The sequence below is a fragment of the Spea bombifrons genome, chromosome 8 (assembly GCF_027358695.1).
Source record: "Spea bombifrons isolate aSpeBom1 chromosome 8, aSpeBom1.2.pri, whole genome shotgun sequence".
NCBI classification, from domain to species: domain Eukaryota; kingdom Metazoa; phylum Chordata; class Amphibia; order Anura; family Pelobatidae; genus Spea; species Spea bombifrons.
The window spans coordinates 718884-736735 of NC_071094.1; the positions used below are offsets into that span (position 1 = coordinate 718884).

General features: G+C 51.2%; 3 protein-coding genes across 3 annotated transcripts; all 3 read right to left on the reverse strand.

Annotated features, from left to right (window-relative positions):
• Positions 1 to 1285: 1285 nt before the first annotated feature.
• On the reverse strand, positions 1286 to 2588 carry LOC128502537 (P2Y purinoceptor 4-like). The gene has a single exon (XM_053472345.1). It carries the CDS (start codon positions 2586 to 2588, stop codon positions 1506 to 1508), a length of 1083 nt encoding a protein of 360 aa, XP_053328320.1. The 3' UTR covers positions 1286 to 1505.
• A 397-nt stretch (positions 2589 to 2985) lies between these two features.
• LOC128503128 (P2Y purinoceptor 4-like) lies at positions 2986 to 5251 on the reverse strand. Its single transcript, XM_053473150.1, has 3 exons — positions 4193 to 5251; positions 3588 to 3710; positions 2986 to 3054 (listed from the first exon to the last, which is right to left on the reverse strand). Exons 1-3 carry the CDS (start codon positions 5249 to 5251, stop codon positions 2986 to 2988), a joined length of 1251 nt encoding a protein of 416 aa, XP_053329125.1.
• Positions 5252 to 11038: 5787 nt separating this feature from the next.
• RNF208 (ring finger protein 208) lies at positions 11039 to 15128 on the reverse strand. The gene is made up of 2 exons (XM_053472347.1): positions 15049 to 15128; positions 11039 to 12629 (listed from the first exon to the last, which is right to left on the reverse strand). Exon 2 carries the CDS (start codon positions 12049 to 12051, stop codon positions 11254 to 11256), a length of 798 nt encoding a protein of 265 aa, XP_053328322.1. The 5' UTR covers positions 12052 to 12629; positions 15049 to 15128; the 3' UTR covers positions 11039 to 11253.
• Between the last annotated feature and the right edge of the window lie 2724 nt (positions 15129 to 17852).

Here is a 17852-nt window from a genome sequence, read left to right on the forward strand (position 1 = left end):
CGAGAGAACAAAGCCGTCAGTCCATGCCGGGGCCGGTAACACACGTGGATCGGGGAGGATCACAGAACCTAAAAAGACTTTGATCCGCTTGTTGGAGGCATCGCTCCGTCCAGTGGCCGCGGCTCTCGGCTGTGTCGGTAACTTATACCAGCCGGTGACGGCTCATTAACTATGTAAGAGGGGATTATGTGACGACATATTATTTTCAATGCAAGCTAACCCTTTGTGGGAAGGAGGTTATAGACACTGTTTTCTATTTAAAATCATGGTTTGTCTCGCGGGGAAAGCTCAACCAATTAGCTTCAATTAAGCTAACCGAAAAATGTGACCAGATCCCGTTAATCTCATACAAAGACAGCCTTTACCCTTTCTTGCATAATACATGAGTAGAAATTCCATGTTTAAAGTATATTTCTATGAATTACTGATGACAATAATAATGCTAACTGCCGGGGCTTCATTTTTATTAAAAAAGGTTATTTTCAATCCTTTTTTTACTGTTAAAACCAATAATAGTTTTAGACGGGTCACCAGATTGAGATATTTCTTGCTTCGCTTTGACCTGTAACCCTGGGGCTGGCAGGGTATATCGTGTGTACTAAGGCTTTATCACTATTTCTTATAATATCTGGCAGTCCGGGGCATTTCAGTTTGCCCTGGAACATGTATAACGGTACACCCGGCATTCGCACCGCTGGGGGCTGGGTTTAAATATACCCTCTGATATACCCCAAGCTGTAACGTGCGTTGGGAGTGATTACCTCTGCTGTTCTAAGTGGATTCCCCACAAGGTGGCAGCAGTGAAGCACCAGAGATTAAGAGGGCAATTTTTAACCCTTTGTGTGACGTAGGGGTAACTCACGCACCACGGAGTTACACTTTCACAGTAAGTGGGTTATTCATAAAGCAACCGTAGCACTGACGGAAACCGGTGCCGGAAACCCACGCCGAGTCCAGGGACTTCCCAGCGCAGAGCAAATGGGGCAAAAGGGAATACGACAAGACCTGACTTCCCACCAGCTGCCCAACTTAAGCACTAATGCCCCCCCCGTGATACAATGTTAAAGCCGTAAATAGATACTTTTGACTTAATTCCTTCGATACATTTATACCCAAAGCAACAGAACTGAACACTCTACGGTGTAAACATGGGAAAAGTTTTGGCTCCACACAGGTGTTTTTCTAGCTGAGGGCTGCGCATGCACCAGTTCACGCATTAAATACACGCATATCCCGTACGACAATAATCTGTACGCTTACTAAACGCGCTTCTGGCAAAATAGCTTTATTCAAAAATGGATACAATATAAAAGACACAATTTTACAAACTTTTCATTAAAAAAAAATAGATGAATTTAATGCTGAGAAGTGTGAGAGAGATCGTCTTATGACCGGAGAAATGCAGAAACGTTGGGGGTTAAAAGGCCCCGCGTTTCCCCGGATGCTTCTAGAAGGAGCGCAGCTTGCAGAGACGATGGATTTATTGTCGTGTTTCTTATGTGTTCTCAACACACGTTGGTGTTACTCACACTCTCCTGAGACAAGTCCACATTTCTGGTGCTCGTTGTAGGGAGAGGTCCGCTGTGAGGGTCTTCTGATGCCGACCCTCCCTGTGTACTTTGACCCCCCGCCGGCGGGCTCCCACCTTGGCCTTTTCTAAGTCTCTGCAGAAAGCCGAACCACGACGTAAAGGTTTTCCTAAACTTCTCAGAAGCGAAGCAGTACAGTATGGGGTCCATGCAACAGTTTGTTCCCGATAACATCCAGGTGATGTAATAGGCGACCTCAACGCTTTCCAGCAACGAGCACAATGCCGGGAAGAACAGCTTGATGGTGACCCCCAATGTTCTGGTGACATGCACCGGCACGTAACAAATAATAAATATCGCCAGCGAGACGCCGATGGTCCGTAAAGATTTGGTCAGCATAACTTGGCTGACACAATTCATGGGATTTACTTTGAGGATGTATCTACTCAGGAGGCTGTAACAAACGATGGTAATCGCGAAAGGAACGAGAAGTCCAGAAAAGATTATCACCCAGTTCCAGATAAAGAACAAGACCGCCAGGTCAGTTTGGTGGAAACTGAGACACTTTGTGGCTCCGTGAATATCAGAAGTTCTCATAATGAAGAAGAATGGAATTCCTTGGAAACAGAGACATCCCCAGACGATAAGGCAAAGTTTGGTGATGAACGGCTTCTTGGTCAAAACCGTCCCTCTAGAGCCGTGAACGATGGTGAAGTATCTGTGAAGGCCGATCAAGGTGAGGAAGTAGATGCTGCCGTACATGTGAGTACTCAGCAGGAAGACTTTAAGCTGGCAGAGGAAGGTGCCGAAGGTCCAGTCGTCGGTCAGGGAATAAATAACGATCAGAGGAGCGGCTGGTGTGATGATGGCGTCAGAGATGGCCAAGTTGAATTGAAGGATCATCGATGAATTCCATTGACTGATCCGGAACCAGAAGATCCACAAACTGATGCAGTTCAGAAGGAAACCGATGAAGAAAACGAGACTCAAGAAGATTGGGATGAAAATGTTAATCTTCTGAGGCTGACAGCTCGAGGCATTCGCCGACGCGTTTAACATGCTGGCCGGCGTATAGAAATTTACCGATTACCTAAGAAAATAAAGTGATGGGTCTATTAAAATATATATTTTAAACAAAAGACAATAAGTCCATGATCCAGTGGGGAGAAGACGGGAGGCCGGGGATAATTAAACACAACCTAAATGACATATATTGGGTTTTTCACCACTAATGTAACTGCGAAGGTTTTCATGACACGGAAAGTCCGGAGGTTCTCCTCATGAGGAAGCAGCACGTCCGCTGCTGTGATGGAAAAGCAGAAGTGTCTTGGGCAACTTTATTACCGTTTGGGTTTTAATAGTTTCAAAAGCCCTACAGGTTATATGGAATCGGGGCAAATCTGTTATCTGGTACCCGTTAAGACCCTTATTTGCCTCTCTCAATGTCAGCAACACATCACAATTCTCTGTCCTCCAACATTTGAACCCCGGCTCTGTATATTTCATACGCTTCCATCGTAGGACCCTGGACATAGAAATATCTGTGATTTAGGTAAAAGGTACAGGACCGCACTTTCTTTTCATTTGGAATTCAAAAAAACACAAAGCTTTATCTGTGCTCACAAAAACAAGGAGACAGAACGGACAGGGTTTCCAGCAAGTCATGGCTGTGTGTGTCGGACTTCCGAAGGACAGTTCCCAATTCCTAGGTGATGCCAGAATCCATCGACTGAACAACTCCACGTTCAAAAAAAATTCTAAAATGCAGCAGACAGAACATTTAACCCGATTCTCCGACATGTTTTATTGTGATTAATGAGTCAATGGAACGTCTTAAAGGGATCCCAAACATTTAATTTTCCTAACCTGCGCGGTCGGAATAGAGAGAGCCGACCTGCTGATCAAATGTGTAAATATCCACTACACTCACGTGCAGATATCATCACGTCGATAGAAAGATAAAAGTCAAAGTTTTACGAGCAGATGGAGGTTTTTCAAAAGAATATTTAAAAAAAATGTCAAAACCCGAAGTACAGAAGCGGCAGTAAAAGTACTGACCTCGTCAGGATCGACACAACGTCTGATGTCCAGAGAGCCCAGACTATCCGAACGAGCAGTGATTGGTTTCTGAGGCGGCTCGGAGAGTCTGCTCATAGACTTCCGTGAAGCATCTAACGGGTCCTTCCAGGAGTAGAAGGAGTTTAAATTCACAGAATATCCAAATGACCACAAGTGAAAGGGAAGTGAGATCAGCACCAGCCGGGTCATAAATTATGAAATTACTATATAGAAAATGCCACATCTGCAGGGAAGCAGATAACAGATCGCCAAGTTCACAAAATAAATGCGGACAAGTCCCAATCATGGGAATAAAACCAGCACAGCTTAGAAACCCACCATTCTTTCCGCTATGGGGCTTTTTGCCAAGATAAGACCAAACGAAGACGTTATTAACCTATTATTGAAATATACGCAGAAGAGCGGCTGACCAAAGCCAATTGGCCGGTTCTGCATGGAGGAGAATCAGGAGTGGAAAGCCTTTGGGAGATACTTGTTGGCCCCTCTAGGTTGGAGGGGATGTTAGACGGAGGAGCAGGGGTTACTTGGTCCATCCCAAGGATAAATATCAGGCTTGTCGTATGTCACACGTTGGTGTTACTCACACTCTCCTGAGACAAGTCCACATTTCTGGTGCTCGTTGTAGGGAGAGGTCCGCTGTGAGGGTCTTCTGATGCCGACCCTCCCTGTGTACTTTGACCCCCCGCCGGCGGGCTCCCACCTTGGCCTTTTCTAAGTCTCTGCAGAAAGCCGAACCACGACGTAAAGGTTTTCCTAAACTTCTCAGAAGCGAAGCAGTACAGTATGGGGTCCATGCAACAGTTTGTTCCCGATAACATCCAGGTGATGTAATAGGCGACCTCAACGCTTTCCAGCAACGAGCACAATGCCGGGAAGAACAGCTTGATGGTGACCCCCAATGTTCTGGTGACATGCACCGGCACGTAACAAATAATAAATATCGCCAGCGAGACGCCGATGGTCCGTAAAGATTTGGTCAGCATAACTTGGCTGACACAATTCATGGGATTTACTTTGAGGATGTATCTACTCAGGAGGCTGTAACAAACGATGGTAATCGCGAAAGGAACGAGAAGTCCAGAAAAGATTATCACCCAGTTCCAGATAAAGAACAAGACCGCCAGGTCAGTTTGGTGAATACTAAGACACTTTGTGGCTCCGTGAATATCAGAAGTTCTCATAATGAAGAAGAATGGAATTCCTTGGAAACAGAGACATCCCCAGACGATAAGGCAAAGTTTGGTGATGAACGGCTTCTTGGTCAAAACCGTCCCTCTAGAGCCGTGAACGATGGTGAAGTATCTGTGAAGGCCGATCAAGGTGAGGAAGTAGATGCTGCCGTACATGTGAGTACTCAGCAGGAAGACTTTAAGCTGGCAGAGGAAGGTGCCGAAGGTCCAGTCGTCGGTCAGGGAATAAATAACGATCAGAGGAGCGGCTGGTGTGATGATGGCGTCAGAGATGGCCAAGTTGAATTGAAGGATCATCGATGAATTCCATTGACTGATCCGGAACCAGAAGATCCACAAACTGATGCAGTTCAGAAGGAAACCGATGAAGAAAACGAGACTCAAGGAGATTGGGATGAAAATGTTAATCTTCTGAGGCTGACAGCTCGAGGCATTCGCCGACGCGTTTAACATGCTGATGTTCCAACGATAACACCTGGATGTAAAGACATTTCTGTAGTTATTTAATATAGTCGCTCCCGTTTTTTAGTACATTATTTTCTGCCAACAACTGGATATAAATCTGGAAAGGGATTACAAGGGCCAAGAAGGGCCAACTGCTTATGGAAAAGGGAGAGGGGCATCAACAACAGACAGACCTGAACAGGGCAACTCAGGAGGGGTAGAATAATAATAGGACACAAAGAACTGGAGCACAATGAGCCTCCGGGTCCAGTTCTCTTTACATGTGGACTTAAAAGGCACTAACCTTCTGACGACGAATTCAAGACAATGATTCAAAAACCAAGTATATAGAAACCCAAGCGGCACCCGGGCGAGAGGCTCGCTGCACAGACACCACCAACCCGAAGGAAGACTGAGAGGGAAGTGGTGGCATCCGTTAGAAAACAGAAAATAAAATCACTACGAGACAGAGAAACTAAAAGGTCTGAATAAGTAAGAAATTGGAGGAATGTCCCCATTCACGTAAAATAGATTGTTTCTTGTAACAAAAAAACAGAAGTAAACAGATTGTTGTTTCCTGTATGATATAAAATAGATCAAAAACCTCTCGACATACAATTTAAGAAAAAGAAATCACTGCCTTGGCATTAGGAAGTAGGCTCGTGCATTTGGATTCGCAGAAATTGCAAATTTTACTGAATTTTGGCAAATATGGCATTTCACGGGAAGCCACGAAAACGAAGCCAGACCCCCCAGTGAGCAGACGAAAACGAAGCAAGAATCTCAGAATGTTTGTCTGAAATTTGCGGACTCTTTCAATCACACTCTCACACGCATTCTCTTTGACTCTCTCTCTAAATGTTTTGCTACTTTCCCTGCTGACCACTTCTGCTTCCGTTCTTCATCCTCTTTATTCTACCTTCTGTCTTTCATCTTCTCTCCTTTATCTTTTATCTTCCATCTTTGTTCACATCTCCCCGGACATAACCTGCCACGAACATCCGCCAAAATGCTTCTGGTGACACCTTCTCCCTGGATCCTCCAGTGAGGGGAGAGGACATCACCGGAAGTGGAAGTTGTCGACAGTGAGGGTAGCAAAACATTTAGAGTGAATGAGAATGAGTGTGAGAGGGTGAGAGAATGAGGGAGAGTGAATGTGGCCATTTGGTTCCGAATGGGCCCAAAATGAACCAATTGTTTCGGGCTTATGTATATTATTCCATACCCCCAACAAGAGGGCACTTTATTTGTAAAGGTGCGGCCAGGGCGGGGCTTCACAAGACTTTCTGTTTGGTGGTCATTTATAAGAGTTCCTAATGAGAATAATGAGTTTTATTTCCCCCCGTTTAATTTATAAAGCCCTTTCCTGCTGTTTGTATGCACATTATCGGGGCTTTTAGGGCTGTAGAACCCTGCGATCCCCTCATACCCAGCAAACATTCTGACCTCCTAGAAAAGAGGGGCATCAGGGGGGTAAAGAGGGGCATCAGGGCAGGAGAGTGGGGCATCAGGGCAGGAGACAGGGATCTGGAGGGCACAGAGGATGACAGCTCGATATCGGAGGATACAGATCCCATCCTCAGAGCCCAAATAGTCTATAATTAGCCTTTGCGTGGGCAGCATGAAGGATTATCACTCTACACAATGGGCCAACGCGTGGAAGAAAAAGATTGTGACGTCTGTGGATCCACTGAGTCACCAACAATTCCACTTAATGCGCCCTACATTTAGATGAGGTGTCCTCCTACGGCCCCCTGAACTAAATAACATGGAAACCCAAACACTGCCACCGGCATCCACGCTTACCTGGTTGCTCATGGGTTAATACTTTGTATTCTGAGCCCATTCATTTGCCACTTTCCTGTTTGTAAATCCCTTTTTGGCTTCTGGAGGGTTCTGTGAGCGGGGGCAGCTTCCGAAGTGTTTCCGAGCCCCTAGGGAGGTCCACTATTGGGATATGGTGTGGGGAACAGGGTCACCTTCACATGGATTCTGCTGATAAGACCATAAATGACCCGGGCCCTGAATCTGCACGTTTTTTCCCCTACTCCAGCATTTCACTTTAATTTCTAAGCGGCATCTTTTGGAAATATATTTATTTCTCCGATACTGACGCCTCACTGAAGATGCAGCTTCCCCCGCAGGTCGTATGCCGGGTCTGTGCGCCTAGGACCCGTCCATTTTATTTCGCTTTATTCCACTTTTGATCACTCTTTGCTCACCGTCATCGTACGGAATCGCTGGCTGTGAGAGAAACTGACATTAGGGGGCAGCATATCCGTGTATCCGGGAACATGCCCAGGTACACGCGCCGTCATATTTATCCATGTCACCCGGGTTACTATGGCAACAGCCTCACAATTAGCATATTTCCACATAACGCACTTGAACTAAACGCTTCCTTCACCCTTAACTTAATTTGCGCTCAGTATGTCACCGTTTATTGCCTGTAAAAGGGAGCCGGCGGCGCAGGCGCAGCGGAGATCCGCAAGATCAGATTATCCGCCTTATTACTAAATGAATTACGCGTTAAAGCATTCAAGGTCTGGGGTTCTTTGCATGGACATTAAACCTGTAAAATAAACAAATAGCTTAATATCTGCCAGTGGGCTGCGAACGGAGGAGCGGGGGTCCCGTGGAGCGCTGTCTCATTAGGCAGGCTGCTTGGCCGATGGCCTGTATCTGAAGGATCTCTCAGACACCGAGCCGGATACTTCAGCGGCCCATAAATATTTCAGCTGGGAAGGACAGATCTCGGGTTCTTCGTCAGGCGCATGAATGAAAGGTTTCCTAGCAACCGACAGCCGGAGCACCATGTTAAAACGAAGCTCGGTGTAGGAATATCCCCAGGGCCGGCAGTCATCACAAAGAGGATCCGGTGGGCTGCATGCGCGGAGACGTATCGGAGACAATGCTTTAGAAGAATGTATAGGAGACGTTGGGCACTGCGGCCTGGCCTCACGCTGCTTAGCAGACATGGCAGAGGCTGCACGGTGCTGGAATGCGCTGCGGCCCCCGTGTCCGGCACATACGTTGATAAACTCATCCCGCAGATAAGAGGAGAAACGTGACGCCTCCATGACAGGCTCCTCAGCTCGTGTCAGTTACCCCGTGGGTGGTTTCTGTGCGTTTCCTACGGGATCAGGCGTGACAAGGAAATAACTTCCAAAGAAACCACACGTCCGGAGCGGCCCCCGAGCACTGTGCTGACCGCACTACACACAGCTGCCCCCTGCGGTGCTCCCGAGGTGGCTCTCACATACACAATGGGGGCGTCGATCAGAACAGAGCGGTAGCTGGCTGGAAATGGCCCCTAATGGCCCCTATGCACACAAACAAGAACACGTTTCCCAATATATTGCATGTAATGAATGGAAACCGATGGATTTCCCCCCCGGTCAGGATAAAAGCTCCCAATCTGTAGCAGTGTTGGGGGCGCCCGGGTGTCCTGGGGGGCCGAGGAGCCTCTATAGGCCGGGTGAGCAGTATATCAACTAAATCCAGTACATGAATCTGTAGCCCCATCCCCCGCACCCGGGCATGAATCAGATAAGGGCCTGGTGCAGGTGGGGTGAAGCGTTGGTCGCAGCAGCCAAATCCACATTCCAGCAGCTGATTACTGGCGGGTATTTTTGGACAGGCCGTCGGGGTGAAAGATGCCGCTTTCAGGGCAGATAAGCGAGGAATTTGTAGACCGTTAGCCCTTTGGAGCCGGGCCCTCCTCGCTTTCCGAACTGTTATGAGACTCATCACTTGTTACGTCCTGATCACCAATGGTACAGCGCTGCGGAATATGATGGCGCTATATCAATGAATAATTACATTACCCGGGCCCTTTAATAACGATCGTGATACATGACGCGAAGTAACAATGTAACATGGCTGGTCTCTGCTCCTCTGGCACTCAAAGGGTTAATGAAAAAAAGGTGGCACTACTACCAGGAACTAAACCCCTAACCCCCTCCCCCGCTTCCTGATACTTGTGGGTTACCGTCTGCCTCATACTGTGGCCCTCAGGCAGCGGCGCAGGATGTGACAACATGCGATGTGTGATTACTGCGCTTTGGTTAACCTTTAATGGAAAAACCCAAGTACCTGCAAGAAGTTCACGGCGTGGGGGGCTCGCGGCATGGGGGGCTCGCAGCATCTTTCCACTCCTATCATGCTCAGGTCGCCAGCCCACCAAAGAGCTGAGAGAGAGCAAACACCGGAGCCCAACAGTACTCACCCTACAAAGATCTACGCTACATTGTCATGCGGTGTTCCTTATACCAGTACTGCCCCCCGCAAGACCATCTCAGCTCATAACAGAGACCCCCTGCCGAACGTTCCACACTCAACGCTCCCCCAACCACTGAGCGCTCCGCATCTGATTACTGGTGGTCCTCACAGAACGCTCCCCACCCAATACTCCTCACCCCACTGAACGCTCCTCACCGAAAGCTCCTCACCCTACTGAACGCTCCCCACCCAACGCTCCTCACCCTACTGAACGCTCCTCACCAAATGCTCCCCACCCAACACTCCTCACCCTGCTGAACGCTCCCCACCCAACGCTCCTCACTCTACTGAACGCTCCTCACCGAAAGCTCCTCACCCTACTGAACGCTCCCCACCCAACACTCCTCACCCTGCTGAACGCTCCCCACCCAACGCTCCTCACTCTACTGAACGCTCCTCACTCTACTGAACGCTCCCCACCCAATACTCCTCACCCCACTGAACGCTCCTCACCGAAAGCTCCTCACCCTACTGAACGCTCCCCACCCCACTGAACGCTCCTCACCCTGCTGAACGCTCCCCACCCAATACTCCTCACCCCACTGAACGCTCCTCATCGAACGCTCCCCACCCCACTGAACGCTCCCCACCCAACGCTCTGATCAGCAGAAGCCCACAGAGCCTGCCGTGAGCACAAAACACATGCATATGGTAATAGTTTGTGTTTTAAACGGTGAGAGGGAAATGGCACACGCCTGATCCCACATCTACCAATTAGGGCCAGAGATTAAAACGGTACGGAGCTCTTTAAACACCATGTTATTCCCCCCCCATTACCTTTCTTAAAATGAAAGGCCTGATCACCAAGCGATTGTAAGAGCCTGTGACCCGCCGTGCGCGTCCGTGCCGAGTACAACAGTGCTTGGTTACCCTCTAAACCATTTTTGTACAAGACGTGTTATCAGCATGCTGCGCATGTGCGTGTTTTATAATAAAGAACACAAGAGGCCAGGGACTCTGTTGTAGCTCTTTTTGGGTGACCGGACAGAGAAGCCAAAACTACAACAACATGTGGCAGGAAACGCTATTAGACAGCAGACATCATCACATACCCCAGGAACGGGGGAGAAGCGAGCGCACCCTCCCACTATGATTCTCCCACCCCGAGACGTCACCGGACACCCGACTACCCTTCCCCCGCCCGCTGGGACCTCCACGCACCGCTCCGCAATGCACCGTGGGGCCCTCCGGGGCAAAGGAAGGGTTAACACGTCTGGTGGAAGAACAACCCGCAAAGTGGTGAGCGAGGTGTGCGGCGCTTCATACAATAATTTAAAATATATTAATCTTCTGGTTGAGTTTCAGTCAGTTACTGATGAGAAACTTTGGCAAAACTACTGACATAGGAAAGGTGGGAAGTGCCCCCTTCGGCGTGGGCTGGAGGGGCAGGTACGGTGTCCACTGACCAATCGGATGACATGCGGCAGCAGTCTGTGTCGCTGCTGGATGGAGTTGTGCTTGGTGCAGGCTCGGCCCACGGATGCGGCCATCACTGCTGCCTGTCCATCCGGGGGGGGGGCTGCCACTGAGACACGGGACAGCCGGAGGCGCTAGAGGGTCACTGAGACAAATGGGTGGAGGGCGTAAACGGAGGAATTGGGGGAGAGGTTGATGCCAATCACAAAGTATGTGTCACTGATACGGGGGCCGCCTGAAGCAAACGGAGGGTCCCGGTTCCCCTTTGGCTCCCATACAATATAATACTGCGATATAATGAACAGTCCCCCCGGTTACATGATGGCGCAGGAAGACAGCGGATTCCGGATCTGGCAGGTGCACGCCGCCCCGCAATACTGCCGAAAGGTCTGGTAGCAGCTGCGGTCTGTCTCGCTGCTCCACTGCACCGGGTTGGCGGAGAGAGCCTCTGTGGGCAGCCGGTTGAGGATGCTGGTGTTAACGGCCAGGGCGGCCAGGCCGTAGTCTGTGAACAGCACAGTCTCTCTCTTGCAGGTGGGGCAGGAAATAAATTTGTACTTGGGGCAAGACTCATAGAGGATCTGTAGGCATTCCTCACACACAGAATGGAGACAGGACAAGATACGAGGTCTTTTGTTTGTGAAATTGTACATGTGGCCGCACGTCGGACACTCCAAAGGTTCGCACGGGGCGGACGGGTGAAGCACGTACTGGTTGACAATAACTTCGTCGGAAGGGGTCTTGCGATGGTAACAAATCTCTGTGCTGGCCTTACGCTGGCCGGGGTAGATCTTCTCCCTTCGCGGTGGAGGGGGTGTCCTCGGAAGCCCCAGCGTGTTTGGGGTGTTCTCCAGAGTCTGCATGTCTCCACAGGCCTGGTTCACAATGATTTCCGAGTCTGAAGGCCAAGCCCGTTTGGCAACTAAAGGAGGCTCCCTCCGTGACGGGGGGCCGTACCTGGTTTGGGAGCTCTGGCACTCTGAGAACTTCTCCGGCTGTATGATCTTCATGGTCTCCATTTTGATGATGACCTGTTGCCCCTTCAGACAAGACATAAGGATTTTTTTCACATTACTGTCCGCGACCTTGTTTTCCCCGAGCGCCCCCTGCATGTGGCTGGAGAACGTGTCGGCCGCACAAAATTCAGAAATCTGCTGGAAACATAACAACGAGGGAATCAATCAAAGGAATACGTCCTTCAACGGCGTCCATGGCAGGTAGACTCAGGTGCCGGGTTAAAGGTAATGTAGTTTACGAGCAGATCCAGAGCTGCGCTCTCCAAAGAACCCGACTGTCCGGTCTCCGGGCTGGAAGAATTGGTTTGCTGGACCCGACAGACCTGACGGTATGGAGGTCGTTCCGATCTGTAACGAGGAAACCTTAATAATCCAAAGTAATCCTTGCAGATAGTCCGGCGAAACAAAAACAGCAGATGAAGGGCACGGTGTACCTTGAGAACAGGTGCCTCTCCTCCCCCTGGTTTTATTCCTGTTTATTTGTGAGGTTGGAGAACGCGATAACGAATTCCTTTCCGCGAGCGTCTCCCACGAGTGGATCAGCTACATTCCAGAAGCTTCGCACGAAGCCGTCCGGGCCGCGTCCCGGTATGGACGGCGGGGCTAAGAAGCTGTGGCCGTAACCGTTGGCTGCGCTTGCGCGGCCTCCTGCATCTTATTCAAGAGTTTGTCGCCTGGAACAAAAAAAGATAAAGAAAAAAAAAAGTGAGCGAATAATACGACTGATTGCCCGCCGTTTACAGACGCGGCTCGTCTCGCGGTTTCCTTATCCTGTGCGATAAAGCAGAGGTTTGGACGATGTGTCTCTCGAGCCGAAGCTTCCCGTCGCTGTGATGTTTGTCACGGTGTTTGCCGGTTATTGTGTCTGACGCACAATACACAATAACAATAATAACGGTGCGGTTACTGGGGGGGCTGCGGTTACTGGAGGGAGAGGACAGGCAGCGTGCAGACCCGGTCCCGCTCGATCTCTGCCCCCGGCGTACCGCTCGTCTCTCTCTGCCCCCGGCGTACCGCTCGGCTCTCTCTGCCCCCGGCGTACCGCTCGATCTCTGCCCCCGGCGTACCGCTCGGCTCTCTCTGCCCCCGGCATACCGCTCGTCTCTCTCTGCCCCCGGCGTACCGCTCGATCTCTGCCCCCGGCGTACCGCTCGGCTCTCTCTGCCCCCGGCATACCGCTCGTCTCTCTCTGCCCCCGGCGTACCGCTCGGCTCTCTCTGCCCCCGGCGTACCGCTCGATCTCTGCCCCCGGCGTACCGCTCGGCTCTCTCTGCCCCCGGCATACCGCTCGTCTCTCTCTGCCCCCGGCGTACCGCTCGGCTCTCTCTGCCCCCGGCGTACCGCTCGTCTCTCTCTGCCCCCGGCGTACCGCTCGATCTCTGCCCCCGGCGTACCGCTCGGCTCTCTCTGCCCCCGGCATACCGCTCGTCTCTCTCTGCCCCCGGCGTACCGCTCGGCTCTCTCTGCCCCCGGCGTACCGCTTGTCTCTCTCTGCCCCCGGCGTACCGCTCGTCTCTCTCTGCCCCCGTCGTACCGCTCGGCTCTCTCTGCCCCCGGCGTACCGCTCTGCTCTCTCTGACGGGTGTACCGGACCCTCACACGGGGAGCCTGAGATGGCCGAGGGGATGTTGTGTAAACGGCGTGAGGAAATGGCCGTTACACCCAAGATACACAAACAGGAAAGCAAAAGAAGAAGGTCTTTCTGCCCCTCACCTGCCATCTAATAGCCCCACATTTCATTATACACTCTGACCTCTGACCCCGGGGCCAGGCAGTGTCAGGTGGGCAGTCTGGGGTGAATCTGCCCCGGGTGAATGCCTCCTCCGCTCTCACAGCTGTCACTAAACCTGCCGTCTCGGTGACAATGGGGTATTTATCTGCCACCGTCCAGATCCCATTCAACGCAAACCAGTCGTACGGAGGTAACGGGGCAGGGGTAACAAAGAACAACCAGCACATTAAACCGTAACATGCATGGAACCTCCTACCAGCAGAGGCAGCTGCCCCAGGCAGAAAATACCCACTACTGCTATCTGCCTTCTGTGGCCCCCAAATCCGCCCCCAGGGAATATCTGCCCTTGCTGCCAGCTTGATACCCGCTATCAGTATCTGCCATCCGCCTGCTTAATGCCCGTGAAGATGCCTGGCGCTGGCCCTTTTCTCAGGGGCCCCTGTTAATCTGCCGGTCTCCTGAGCTCCGTCAGAATGACCTTGTACCCCACATTCAGATCCGTACATACAGGGTGACCATCCACACCTCCATACCCCTTCCCCGGACCCCTTGCGATATACCCCGCGTCACTGGGAGGCCACAGGAGCCAATAACCCCCCTAAAACATTTCCCAAGAATAAAACCCCCCACTCGACCCCCCACTCCGAGGGCTGCGGCTCCTGCCGGGGTACAATCCGTGTGTCTATACACAGCATGCCATCCATTCACACACCCAGACACAGGCAAGAACACATAAACAGCTCATGCATGTTACATGTTAAGGACCCCGTGCACCCTTTCCTCTCCAAGCTATGACATAGCAGCCATTACAGCATTCCCCCCCACCACAGCCACAGGGGGCAGTTCTGGACTGGCATGTTATCTGAAAGACAGATTAGATGCAGCCTCCCTGCAGGTCCCCATTCAGAAGCCCCCCAGATCACACAGCCCTCCCCACCCTGTGGGTCCCCACATTAAGATGCCCCCCCAAGATCCCACCCCTCCTTACCACCCTGCAGGTCCCCATTCAGATGTCCCCCAGATCACACACCCCTCCCTGGGGGTCCCCACATTCCCATGCCCCCCCAGATCACACACCCCTCCTCACCCTAGGGGGGTCCCCACATTCAGATGCCACCACCCCCTGTGCGCCAGGCAGATGCGGCCAGGATGAGAGATCAGAAAAGGTCTTTGTGGGATTTGCTGTGAAGCCGCTGTCATAATCCGCACAGAGCCGTGTCCCCGGTGTCCACGCACAGTGGGGGCCAGCGGTGGACAGATGAATAAATCATGCTGCAAGAGCCATAAGGATGGAGAGACCCCGGCTGAAGCGCACAGAACACAAGCCCCCCATAGCGCGGACCCCAGGTGAGAGAGCGTACCAGGTGTGGTGCTGCGCCGCGGCCTCTCCTGTCTGTCTGCAGTGGCTGCTGCAGTGATGCAGAGCCTGCCTCTCTCAATCAGTAACACAAGCCCAGTAGGTGCTGCAGTGACAGAGCCCACCCTCCAGCACGGCCGTCACAGCCTCCTCCTCCGCTTCCCTCCCACCCGTCCATTCATCCCAGCACAAAGCCAGCCACGGTGCCGAGCGAGCGGTGGGCTCCCGCACCAGACACGTCCACGTGTAACACGCAGCCATTCTCAACACACACAGCGAAAGAGGCGCACGATACGTGTATACGTGTTACTGACACGCAGGGAGCGGTACGTGTATACATGTTACTGACACGCAGGGAGCGGTACGTGTATACATGTTACTGACACGCAGGGAGCGATACGTGTTACTGACACGCAGGGAGTGGTACGTGTATACATGTTACTGACACGCAGGGAGCGGTACGTGTATACATGTTACTGACACGCAGGGAGCGGTACGTGTATACATGTTACTGACACGCAGGGAGCGATACGTGTTACTGACACGCAGGGAGCGGTACGTGTATACATGTTACTGACATGCAGGGAGCGGTACGTGTATACTGCCCAAACGTACATATAAAGTATTATTATTTATTTTATATATCGCCATCATATTCCGTAGCGCTGTACAAGATCTATGCAGGAACAAGAGATTGGGGACAGAAATACGGCGGAAAGATGAACCCCCGATAGGCTGAATAACCCCGCAGGGCACAGGTTAACCCCTGACTCACCGACACTTGCATGAGGACCCCGCATTGGACTTGTATTAGAATTCTTCACATTACTGATTTTACTTTAATTCAATGAATTGCCAGCTCCGCGGGGCAGAGACCCCCGGGGTCCGCGCTGTCCTTGGTGTGAGACCCCCGGGGTCTGTGCCGTCCTTGGTGTGAGACCCCCGTGGTCTGCGCCGTCCTTGGTGTGAGACCCCCGGGGTCTGTGCCGTCCTTGGTGTGAGACCCCCGGGGTCTGTGCCGTCCTTGGTGTGAGACCCCCGGGGTCCTTGCCGTCCTTGGCGTGTGCACCGGCTGCTTCTTACAGGTGAATGTCTCCTGCGGCGAGACGGTCTCTCTTAGAGCGCCTGCATGTTTTCTGTTCCTCTTTCACAAGCCGCTTCCTCCTGTCTCTATTCTGCTGTCTCGCAAACAGACGTCTGTCTCCGGCCCGCTGCTGCCGAGATCACCGCATCAAACTAACAGTGTTTGTTTCACCGTGTAAACCCCACGTACCACGTTACCGGTTACCGCATGACAGTTACAAGTTACCGGATACCACGTTACCAGTTACCGGTTACCGCATGACGGTTACAAGTTACCGGTTACCACGTTACCAGTTACCGGTTACTAGTTACCAGTGACCATGTTACCGGTTACCAGTTACCACATTACCAGTTACCGGTTACTAGTTACCAGTGACCATGTTACCGGTTACCAGTTACCACATTGTTCTGACACGGCTTGTAAGCACTAAACGGAAACAAAGTAACTGCGAATATCACGAGCGTGGAAACGTTCACCGCGACGCTCTAGAAGGCATCATTTCTCCAGACGTCAGAAACCTTCTGAGTAACCCGTGTGGTCCGGGGGCCGAGCGGGCGGCCCCGTAACTCCTTGGGTATCCGGCGATCTTCTCGTTCCGCAGCCGCTTTTCTTCTCTCGCCGGAGGGAATTCCCGCTTTGTTCCTCCGTATAAATATTTGATGGATGTGTTTGTGCCGTGGGTGACATCACACATTATCCCCGTGGGTGACATCACACATTATCCCCGCCGTGTCGCGGTTCATCTATTGGAATAACCAGCTGTGTTGGTGCGTTGGGTGCGAGGACTTCTCCCTGATATACAGCAATGATTATCTAGAACTGTCTAGAACCATGTTCCGGGTGGGCAGTAACAGGCGTAACGACGCTCAGATTAGTCAGATCTATACTGATGCTATAATAGTACTATACCGGTGCTATACCGGTGCTATACCGGTACTATACGGGTGCAATACCGGTGCTATATCGTACTATACCGGTACTATACCGGTGCTATATCGTACTATACCGGTACTATACTGGTGCTATACTGGTGTGCGAGTTACGTATCCTTTGAAACCCCCCAAAAGTTCCACGACGTTCCACGATATGATTCGAGGCGATTGTTTGTGGTCCGGTCAGATAGAATATTTCCGCTGACTGCGTGTTTTCAGTTACTGAGTCCGCGTTTGGCCCGTTTGGGCTGCGCGTTCCTGCCGGGTATTAAACCTTCCGTCCTCCCACTTCAAAAACATTCCTCTTTTCTAATGAGGAATCCGGGCCCATCAATCACTGGCGTGGCGGCCCCCCCGCGCCTGTCACTATTCACTATCACTAGTGATACATTCTATTCGCTGAATCCTCATTCTGGGCATTAAACATTCGGGTCGATTCTCCTAGATCTGCAGCTCCTGCGGTGGGCACAGGGAGCCCCCCCCTACATCTCAGTGACCTCACAGCCGCATTAACTCTCACAGGAAATGACATCATGTCCCGCTATTCTTATTGAGGAGAAGTTTTGGAATCTGTTTAATCTGTAAGGAACAGTATGTATGATTCAGACACACGCAACCCTTCCCGCTCCTGCACATACGTGTTCCCACAGCAGCAATCAGCGCGAGCAAAAAACATACATTTATTAAATCATTTGAAATAGGAGAAAATAAAAGAACGGGAAGGAACAGGGTGATGGCGAAAGAGGATTTTCAAAAATTGTGGGTATTATGACAGAATTCTTTAGGAAAAGC